General features: G+C 53.1%; 1 protein-coding gene across 1 annotated transcript; it reads right to left on the bottom strand.

Moving 5' to 3' along the window:
* Nucleotides 1-4,139: 4,139 nt before the first annotated feature.
* Nucleotides 4,140-9,255, bottom strand: MARCHF9 (membrane associated ring-CH-type finger 9). The gene is made up of 4 exons (XM_049783085.1): nt 8,854-9,255; nt 7,664-7,819; nt 5,463-5,655; nt 4,140-4,975 (listed from the first exon to the last, which is right to left on the bottom strand). The coding sequence occupies exons 1-4, from the start codon at nt 9,253-9,255 to the stop codon at nt 4,641-4,643; spliced, it is 1,086 nt and encodes a 361-aa protein (XP_049639042.1). The 3' UTR covers nt 4,140-4,640.
* Between the last annotated feature and the right edge of the window lie 1,425 nt (nt 9,256-10,680).

Genomic DNA, 10,680 nt, shown 5'->3' with positions numbered 1-10,680 from the left:
CACCGGGATTCGAACCAACCACCTTTGGTCCTGGATCGGCTGCTTGCAAGGCAAACGCCGCTGTGCTATCTCTCCGGGCCCCCAAGACTTTTTTTTTTAATATATTAAGATATTTTAGGGCAGAACAATAGTAAAGCAGGTAGTGCACTACCTTACACACAGTTCACCCAGGTGTGCTCCCTGTAATCCATATGATCCCCTAAGCACTACCAGGAGTAGTAATTCCTTTGTACAAAACTAAGAGTAAAACCTAAGCTTTGCCAAGTGTGACCCCCAAAAAGATATTTTAATATTCATAACTTTGAAAATAAAAAAATGAAAAAAAAAATAAAATAAAAAAATGAAACATTTTAACCTTAACTTTTGACTTCTCTTTCACTCACATTCCATAAACAAGACCCTACCCCCCAACCCTTCAATCTGGTTTCTCAGGGCTTGTGAATGACCAAGTCACAGCAGAAGTCTAGACACCTGAAGGTTTGCATCACCAGCCCAGACAGTTTCTCTCCTCGTAGGAACAGCCAAGTCTGACTCCCAGTGAGAAACAACGAGTGGTGGGGAAAGTAATGCAAAGGGCTGTATGGTAAACACGATCAGAAACTAGGCTTTGCAGGCATACCTTAAACCAGTGACTCTTCAGAAAAAGCGTTTTTGGAATCTGAAGCTCTAAGACCAAATGATGTCCTAGAAAGTCCACTCTGCCATCCCTGGCCAACTGTCCTGAAGTAACTTCCACTGGGCAAAGACAGAGCTCCAGGCAGAAAAGTGAGCCAGACTGCATGAAAGCCAAATGTGGAGGTGGCCGAAGCCCCAGGGCAGGAGTAGAGGGTGGGCTGAGGGAACCTGTTTGCCTGAGTCAGCACAACCTGGCCTCCCAGGTGCTGGGCACAGTCCTCCACTTGTGATGTACACAAATGAACTCATCTTTCACACAAATAAATCTCTCAATATGTTCCCAACCTCCCTCTGTATCCCAGATTACCCTCTCCAGGTCAGGACTTGCCACCTTCTTTCTCCTCACCCCATTCCAATTAGCTGGGTCTAGACTAAGATGCACTTTGCTCTTCTTTCCCTCCCCATTTACTCAGTTTCTTGCCCTGGTTTGGGTCACTCTATTAGCCACCAGCCCCCGCTTGGAGACCTTCTTTTTGTGTGTGTGTGTTTTTGGGTCACACCTAGTCAGTGCTCAGGGGTTACTCCTGGCTTTGCACTCAGAAATTGCTCCTGGCAGACTTGGGGGACTATATGGGAGGCTGGGATTCAAACCATCATCCGTCCTGGGTTGGCTTCGTGAAAGGCAAACGCCCTACCACTTTGCTATCTTTCTGGCCCCTCTTGGAGACCTTCATAAGATCTAAAAGGTGGCGGGGTGATATGTAAGACTCTCGGCAGATACCAAAGTTTATGTTACCACCTCTCCCCTCAACTTCTCTATTATTAGGGATTAATTGTATTACTCTACTCTCCACTCCCTTGGCACTAAATTCAGCTTTAATTTAAATAATGTAGGATACCAATGCTTTTCAAAACTTTCTCTACTTATACTTCCCCAAATTTGATTTAGGATGGGGCTTGGGCCACACCTGACAGTGCCCAGGACTGGGAGACACTCGTCATGCTCAAAGAACCCTGTGTGATACTGAGCATTCAAAGCAGGGTTGCTTGCTGTTGTTGATGCAGCCACATGCAAAGCAAGTGTCTTAACTCTAGTACTATCTCTCTGGCCCACACTGAAGTGAGTTTCTTTAGTAGATTTGAGTTTGAGGAGGAATAAATGTCATCTTCCTCTTGGGCCTTTGCCACTGGAATTAGGGGTGAGATGCTGCACATCTGCTCCTCATGGGGCAAACAGGGCTATTCCCTTGTGGAAGGCAGTGATTCCTAGGATCTCTTTATCTGAAAAAGAATCTCTACATGGGAGAAAGGGAAGGAGAGACCATTTTGAATACTGGCCCCAGCCACTTCATGAAGACCTCCCATGGTGCTGAAAGAGAAGGGAACAAACCGTCTCACTGAATTTAGGACCCAGAGTGGCAATGGAAAAATTGTGTATGTGGGTGTTTATATTCTTGGGTGTGCCTAAGCTTCCATGGTGGGAGTTGTGGGGATAGCACAGGTTTGGCAAAGCAAACCCCACCTATGTCATACCTGCCCTCTCTGCCAGTATAGTTCCTCTGACTTGCTCTCTCTCTCTCTCCCTCTGGTCCCTGCCAGCTGGTTTGTAAAATCAGTTGAATCTGGCTCTTTTTGGCTTCCCAGTTGGGGAAGGTAAAGAGTTTGCTCTTTGAAGCAGCAATTTCTCACTGGAAAGAACGGGTGCTTGGCTTCAATCCCCTCTTTACCCTGACCTCCTGAGAGGTTGGAAGGGATCCATTTCTATGCTTTCAAGTGACTCAGACAGGATCCAGCTTTGTTTCTACGCTCCCAGGCAGGTTTGATTGCCAGTACCATGGACAGAGGCCAAACCCTGTCTTGGGAAGGGCAGATAACCATTTCCTGGGCGAGGGAGGGAGATCTAGCTGAGAAGCGACTCGAGGTCAAAAAACACTTCCCCAAAAAGCATTCACTGGGGACAAGATATGGCAGAACCTTCCCTGAAAGAAGAACCAGTAATGGGGAAAGTCTAGGTCTAACTATCAGTGTTAGGCATGATTATTTGAATTGCTGATGAATAATTCACTTAAAAGGTATACTATCGGGGCCGGGCGGTGGCGCTGGAGGTAAGGTGCCTGCCTTGCCTGCGCTAGCCTAGGACGGACCGCGGTTCGATCCCCCGGCGTCCCATATGGTCCCCCAAGAAGCCAGGAGCAACTTCTGAGCGCATAGCCAGGAGTAACCCCTGAGCGTCACAGGGTGTGACCCAAAAACCAAAAAAAAAAAAAAAGGTATACTATCATGAGGGCTAGAGTGATCGTACAATGAGGAGGGTATTTGCCTTCCATGCAGCTGACCTGGGTTCGATTCCTAGCATCCCATTTGGTTCCCCCCAAGCTCTGACAGGAGTGATTCCAGGCTTCAGAGCTAGGAGTAACCAGAGTATCATTTGGCAAATAAAAGATCAAACAAAAAAAAATACTATCATGGAACTAAAGATTGCATAGCAGGTAAGTGCTTGCCTTGAATGATGCATGCAGTCAACCTGGACTCAATACCTGGTACTACAGATGCAAGTCCTGGTACTACTTGACCTGGAGCAAGCCCTGGGCACAGGAAGATGTGGCAAAACAAAATAAAACCAAGATACTATCACTCTATATACAGTCTCAAGACTTCAGGATAAAGTTTTAAACTGATTCATATTTTAACCACTAGTTCCCAAACTCCCCAAATATAAATATAATACCAGTTCTCTATCTGCTGCGTCCAAGCACAACACCTTCCAGCTGTTGCCACTGGTTGAGTAACACCAAATCAGACCTGTAGTCTAAAATTCCAGTAGCCAGAAGGAGTTGGAGATGTAGAACATTGGGAAATTCTGTCAATCTCACTCCAAATTCATTTTACACCATTTCTCTGGTGAACATATTACCTGGAAAGGACTAAAACAACCCACGTGATCCCCAGAGCAAGAAAGATAGCTCTAGCCTTTCCCTAAGTCCCCCAGCCCCAACGTGTAGAGAGCTAAAGGAACGTTCATGCTTGCGAATAACCATCATTTTTCACACTGCATTCTACTTCCCATCTCTGGATCTATTATCACATGTAACACAAATTTCCAAGGATCTGCGCGACTCTAGATTTAAAAAAAAAAAACACATTTGGCAATCTGTTAACCGTCTACTATTGAAAACAAATGGACTATCGACTAGTCTAGAAAATTGTTTATGCCCTCACTGCTTTCCTTTGCGATGTCATTCAACCTGCTCCTCGTTCCTCATCCCAATCCTCTGAGGTAGACAGGAAACACCACAGCAGAACACTTCCCCCCCCAAATCACACAACTCTTGAGGTGGCAGGCCCACCCCTTAGCAGCCCCTTGAGCACTGCCACTTAGCAGCCTATGCGAATTATTCCCCAGCGGGAATTACACCTCCGACTCAGATCCCACAGCTGCATTTGGACTTGCAACCTCTGTAGAGAAACCTCCCCACACCTCCCACGCCTCCAGAGAAGCCCCGCATGAGGAAAGAGTCTCTATATGCATATAAATGATTCTTTATGCCCTCCCCCATGCAGTGGGGGGAAGGCTCGGGGAAGCCCCCCGCCCTCATGCAGGGAACGGGAGGTGGTCAATGTAATCTAGTCTTATTGCCAGATGCCCTGTGGCCATGGGGTGGGGGGTTTGGGGGGGTCTACAGCCCCTTTCTTCTGGCACTGGTCCCTCTTCACCAAGTCATGTGGTAGAGCTGGGAGGCTGGAGGCCCCAGGAGCTGAGGTAAGAACGGTTCTCTATGGAAGAAAAGCTGCTCTCTCCGTCTGTGCACTGGGCTGCCCCAGGATGAATGTCAGGAGCTGTCAGTGGGGCTGGAGTGGCATCCAGATGTCTGTGCCCAGCGGGGTATCTCCAGCATGAGGCTGTCCGCAGAGATCCTCAGTGGTGGAAGTGGTGCGTCCAGGTGACACTTCCAGCAGCCCCGATGGCTGATAAAGCATCTCTGGCCAATGCACTGACCCAAGATTAACCGCTCCGGGAATCCAGTTCAGACCGTGGTCACCCTCATGACAACCTCTCGGCCGGAATGGGAACTGGACCGGGCATCTGGCGGCCTCAGTTGTCCAAGGAGGTGCAGGATAGTGTAACCACAGCGCTGAGGCAAGAGCGTCCGCATGCGGTGGGTGGCCGGGGGACGGCCGGTTGCCCCAGAGCGGGGGCCTGTCCGTGAGGTCCTGGGGCCTGTCTTCCCTGCCGTCCCTCCCCCTGTATCTCCTCCAATGTCCTTGGTCTTGTCATAATTTAGGACCTTCCACTGCTGGTTCACAGCTTGCCAGCGCTTGAAGATGCGGTAGACAGAGGAGCCTTCATGGACGATGAGGCCTGAGCAAGGAGAAAGAGAAATCCAGGATCAACTGCTACGTAGACTTAGACTGTGTAAGTGCTTAAAGTCAGCAGAGTGATGGGCTGGAGTAATAAAGAGCTCAATGGGCTGACACACATGTTTTGCATGCAAGAGACTAAGTCTAGATTCCAAGCCCATCACCACAAAGTTCCCAAACCCCTTCCAGAAGTTACTCCCCCCTGAGTACCAAAATACCCCCAGTAAATAGGCCCTGAACACTGATAAGAATAGCCCCCCAAAACAAGCCAAGAAAAAATATTAAGCAAGCAAGCAGAGAGAAGAGAAAGACTTACAAAAGGAACAAAAGAAGCAGAAAGTGGGTGGGTAGGTACATGCTCCAAATGAACCCCTAAGCATATCAACGATAGAAAGTGTGGGCATGAAGTTTGAAGGCGTGGACATGGGAAGTTAAGTGTGTAAGAAGGAAAGACATTTTGAACAAATAAGGGGGAGAGGTACCCTCACCTATGCAGACAACATCCATGAAGCCGTACATGCCGTAGCAGATCTGAAAGAGCAGGTCCTGCCGTTGCCACTTGGCTGAGGGGCTGAGTGAGGACCAGATGAGCCAGGAGATGCTGGCAACCAGGAAAAGGGAGCCCAGAACAATGGCGGCAATCTGGACCTTTTCAATCACCGTCAGGGAGATGGCCTGCCACTGTGTGGGGGGAAATGTTCAAAAAAGTCAGGGCCAGGAGAGCCAGGTTCAAGGGAGCCTTCCAACACCCCCTTCCAATTGACCTCGTTAAACTTAGAATGTGGCACCTCTTGCACTGTTTGACACCACATTCCTGTCTTGTTCCAGAAAGGTAGGACCGGGCAAGCGTTCTGACACTAGTTCATCTAGGTTTGAACTCTGAATCTAAACTCCATCATCTGGGGCTGGAGAGATAACATGGAGGTAAGGCCTCCATGCAGAAGGACGGTGGTTTGAATCCCGGCATCCCATATGGTCCCCTGTGCCTGCCAAGGGCGATTTCTGAGCATAGAGCCAGGAGTAAACCCTGAGCGCTGCCAGGTGTGACCCAAAAACAAAACACACATACACACACACACACACACACACACACACAACTCCATCATCTACTAACAGTGCTGAGTAATGTTGACCAAGTTTTCAAAATCTCTTTGTGCATCAAGACTTTATCTTTTTTGGGGGGGGCACATCCAGTGATGCTCAGGGGTTACTCCTTGCCCTGTGCTCAGAAATCACTCCTGGTTTGGGGGAACCATATGGGATGCTGGGGATTGAACTGAGGTTCGTCCTGGATCAGCCGCATGCAAGGCAAATGCCCTACCATTGCACTATCTGGCTCCAAGCCTTTAACTTTTATTTGTTCGTTGATATTGTTTTTGGGTTATACCTGGTGGTGCCCAAAAATGTCCCCTGGGGATTATTCCTAGCAGGTGCAGGGAGAGTATGGATTTTTGGGGGTTGACCTTGAGTTGGCTATGTGCAAGGCAAATGCCCTATCCTATGTACTATTGCTCCAGCACCAATACCCTCAAAAAATATTTTTTTGGTTTTTTGGCCACACCCGGTGGTGCTCAGGGGTTACTCCTAGCTCTATGCTCAGAAATCGCTCTGGCAGACTTGGAGGACTATATGGGATGCCAGGATTCGAACCACCATTCTTCTGTATGCAAGGCAAATGCCCTACCTCCATGCTATCTCTCCAGCCCTGCCCTCAAAATTTTAACTGGGAATAGGGTTTGGAGAGATTGTTTAACTGGCTGAGCCCATGCTCTGCACAACAAGAGTTGTGTGATTTGGGGGGGGAAGTGTTCTGCTGTGGTGTTTCCTGTCTACCTCAGAGGATTGGGATGAGGAACGAGGAGCAGGTTCCATCCCCACTACCACACACAATCCCCTGAACACTGCTGTAATTGGCCCCAAAGCAAAAAAAAAAAAAAAAAGCAGAGCCTGTAGAAACAGTTCAGCAAGTATGGTATGTGCATTGCATATGGCAGACCCAGTTTTGATTCCTGACACCAACTATGGTCTCATGGCACCATATATGATCACAGTGCCAAGAGTAAACTCTGAGTAAACCTAAGTAAGGTAGTTCACAAACACAAAGAAAACTAACCAGGAGCCAGAGTAACATTCCAGGGAGCTACCAGCCCTACATGTGATCAACCCAGGTTTGATCCCTGGGACCCCTTAAGGTTCCCTAAGTCCCACCAGAACTGATCCTAAACACAGAGCCAGGAGTAAGCCTTCAGCACTGACAGCTGTGCCCCCAAAACAAATATAAACCTCAAAAAATTCCCCAAACAAACAAAAAAGGCAAAACACTTAAAATGAGGACAACAACATTACATAACTAATAGAATTATGAAAAAGATGAAACATTAATACAGACAACATTTCACGTTGGCTATCATTCTCTCCATTAAGAACATCTTTTCACTTTGCCAGTGCCTAGGAATCTTTTCACTTTGTCAGTGCCTAGGACAGTGCTTGGAATATCTGCGGCACCCCAAAATTGCCTGTGAGTAAGCGAAGGAAGGATGAACAGAGAGAAGTTGTGGTAGTAGTTGTGAGGGATGATTTTGAGGCCAAGGATGAAACCAGCTCCCTCGACCCATTTGGAGGCCAAGGACGAAACCAGCTCCCTCGACCCTGCCTGCCTAAGTCTGTAAACCCTCTTGCTGCCCCTCACCTGCAGGGGGTTCTTTGTACTGATGGCCAGGACCTGGTACTTGAAGTAGCAGAGCTCACAGCTCCAGGAGCCCCTCTCACTGATCCAGCGGATGAGGCAGGGCTGGTGTGTGCAGCGCACTGACCCGTCGCAGCGGCAGGGACTCAGGAGCTCCCCCTGGAGGAAGAGTGAGGGGGGTCCGAATCAGGTATCACCTCTCTGACCTCTCCAGACCAGTCACAGGTTCAAAGCCAACCCAAACCTCTCGGGTCCGTCACCCCCAAAGTGGTCCAGAAGTGAAGATCTTAGCAGCAAAGAAAGAAGATCTCAAGGTAAACCCCCCCAGACTAAACAAATGGGAGACAGAGAGAGATTTGGGGGGAGAGTGGCCCAACATTTAGGGAGGTCCCCCCCACTGGGAGGACCCCCAAATCTAAGTTTGTCCTTTAGGGTCTGGAGAGGAAGGACTCGTAGCCAGGCCTTTCACCCGGTCACATGCTGGTCTAGTCTCTCAGAGATGAGATGTAAAAACTGGGGTAAGTTACTGAAATGAGTTTCCAAGCATGGGGGTGAGGGGGGGGCAGAGGTCCTGAGAGATGGGGTGCAAGGAGGGGGCGTGAAAGAAAAATGCTTCTCTTGAGTCCATTATATCTCACGACAGAGTGACATCCCCCCCTTTTGGCACTATCTCAGGACAACGGTGCCCACGACATTCCCAAGCAAGATTACTCTCTGGAATGAGGTGGGAGGGAAGTTGCCAGGATTGGGGGCACCTCTAGTAAGAAAAAAGTGTCCCAGGGAGTGGGAAGACAGAGCCAAGCAAAGGGCGCTGGCCGACCCCTCCCTTCGAGGTCGGTGGTGGGCCTAGAGTTCGGTCCTCTCTGCCTATCAGGGAGAGAACCCTAGCACCCCAAAAGCTCTACCTCGATGACCCTGGCTGGGGTGGCCAGTGGAGGAGAGAAAGGCTGGGTCCCCCGTTTTGGGTGGGGAGAGCGGGGGAGCCCCACCCCTAACCTTCCCTTTTCTTCCCTTCCCTTCCTTCCCTTCTTGGGGACCCCAACCCGAGGCCAGCACCCCCCACTTCACCATCGGGGCCCGGTGGGGGGGTGCAGGGTCCCGCCCCCCGCGGGCCCCACCTCCTGGCCCAGTCAGTCTCTTCGGGGCGCGTCCCTCGACCCACCCACCCAGCCAGCCAGCCACCGGGGCCTGACCTGCTCGGGGCCCTGGAAGCAGATGCGACACTGGGGGGTCCGGAGGCCGCTGTCCAGGCTGCTGCTGAGCGACAGCGCGTCCAGCGCGCCCGGGGGCGGCGGCGGCGGCGCGGGCGGCAGCGGCGCGGGCGGCGGCGGGGGTCCGACCCGCGGCTCCTTGTCCCCGCCGCCGGCCAGGCCCCGGGCGCGCGGCTCGGACCCGTAGTACTCCTCCTCGTCCTCGTCGGCCTCGTCGCCGTCGCCGTCCCGGCTGGAGCAGCCGGCGAAGGGCGCCCAGCCGCAGCCGCGCCGGCCGGCCCCCCGGGGCTGCGGCTCTGCCCGGGGCCGCCCCCCGCCGCCGCCGCCCGTGAGCACCAGCAGCTTCAGCTCGTTCAGGAACATGCGGAGCCGCGACTTGAGCATCGTCCGATTGGCGGGGGGCTGCGGGGGGGCTGCGATCGGGCGCTCACGGCTGCTGCTGCAGCGGCAGCTGCTGCTCCCGGGGCCCGGGCGGCGGCGGGGCTGCCACTGCGGGCGGCCCGGGGTGCACAGCCGTGGCCATGGCCGGGGGGTGCGGGGAGAGCAGGAAGAGGGGGCTCAGGGGGCCGCGCCCCGCGGGTCCGGGTCCGGGGCGGGCCGAGCCCCCGGGGCGCCGCGCCCCGAGCGTGCAGCGGCGGGGCCGGGCCCCCTCATCGCCCCGACGCCGGCCGATCCCCGATCGGGGTCCCCCACCCAGGACGATCGCGGCTCCTCCGGCTCCGGCCCGCGCGCTCGGCCGAGGTGGCAAATGGCGGCTCCTTCCGGCGGCAGCGGGGACCCCCCCACCCCGGAGCGGCGGGAGGGAGCCGGTAGGGATGGAGGGATGGAGGGAGGAAGGGGTGCGGCGGCGGGGAGAGCGGGGCAGGGGAGAGGCGAGGCGGGGAGAGGGCAGGGGGAGCCGGGCCCGGGCGCCGCGGCTGCGCAGCCCCGCCCCGCCGCGCCCCGCACACGAGCAGGTGTCCCCCCGAGAGGGAGGAGGTGGAGGAGGAGGAGGAGGAAGAAGAAGGGGAGGAGGAGGAGGAGGAGGGTGTGGTCGGGCCCGATGGGTGGGTGGTGCCCCGGCACAGGTGCATGGGGTGCCAAGCCAGGTGCATAGGGTGCCCCGGGTAGGTTCAGGTTGTGTCCCGCAGCGGGCACGTGTGCCCAGCCGTCACCACTGGTCGAGGGTTCGAGGCACGCGAGTGAGCAAGGAGGAGGAGGGTCCCCGGTTAGCCTAGTCTTTATTTGTTTGACACAAAAGGCTGGAGGAGCCGGGGCTGGAAGACAGATGGGTGCGAGGAATGGCATCGCCCGAGGGGCTGCTGGGAAGAGGAGACATGCCTGGGAATGGATGGAAGAGGGTGCGGTGTGTGAAAAGGATGGGCGTGAATGAACCTTGTCTTTCTTTGCACGCCCCTGGGTGGAAAGACAAGACGGACCTCGGTTGCCACCACTCTAGGGAAAGTGGACGCACCACCCCAAACACACACACACACACACACACACACACACACACACACATGTATGCGCACACACAGCTGGAGCAGGTAGAAAGCTTGCCTTAAAGAGGTCAACCTGGATTCTAGCCTAGCGCGCGCGCGCGCACACACACACACACACACACACACACACACACACACACACACACAACACACGCTCTGTGCTTTTATGGGAGCCGTGGCCCTGAGCACCATTCAATGCCCTCATCACATCATTTCTATCTGACACGTGCGTCCCCTCCATCGTCTCCCCATTCCAAATGCTGAAGGAAAAGGATTCCGGGGGAAATCTGTTGGGTCAAACACACTGGGAGAAAATTAATTAGGAAAG

The sequence above is a fragment of the Suncus etruscus genome, chromosome 11 (genome assembly GCF_024139225.1).
Source record: "Suncus etruscus isolate mSunEtr1 chromosome 11, mSunEtr1.pri.cur, whole genome shotgun sequence".
NCBI lineage: Eukaryota > Metazoa > Chordata > Mammalia > Eulipotyphla > Soricidae > Suncus > Suncus etruscus.
Note: the sequence above shows the minus strand (reverse complement) of the source record. Positions and strands in the feature narration are given on the sequence as shown.

Bases quoted from the DNA above. Each gene is read 5' to 3' on its own strand.
- MARCHF9 (XM_049783085.1), bottom strand. From the start codon at position 9,255: ATGCTCAAGTCGCGGCTCCGCATGTTCCTGAACGAGCTGAAGCTGCTG. The intron at 7,820-8,853 runs GTCAGGCCCCGG...CTCTTCCTCCAG, and splicing joins GCTTCCAGGGCCCCGAGCAG to GGGGAGCTCCTGAGTCCCTG. The intron at 5,656-7,663 runs GTGAGGGGCAGC...CCCCCCACACAG, and splicing joins GTACAAAGAACCCCCTGCAG to TGGCAGGCCATCTCCCTGAC.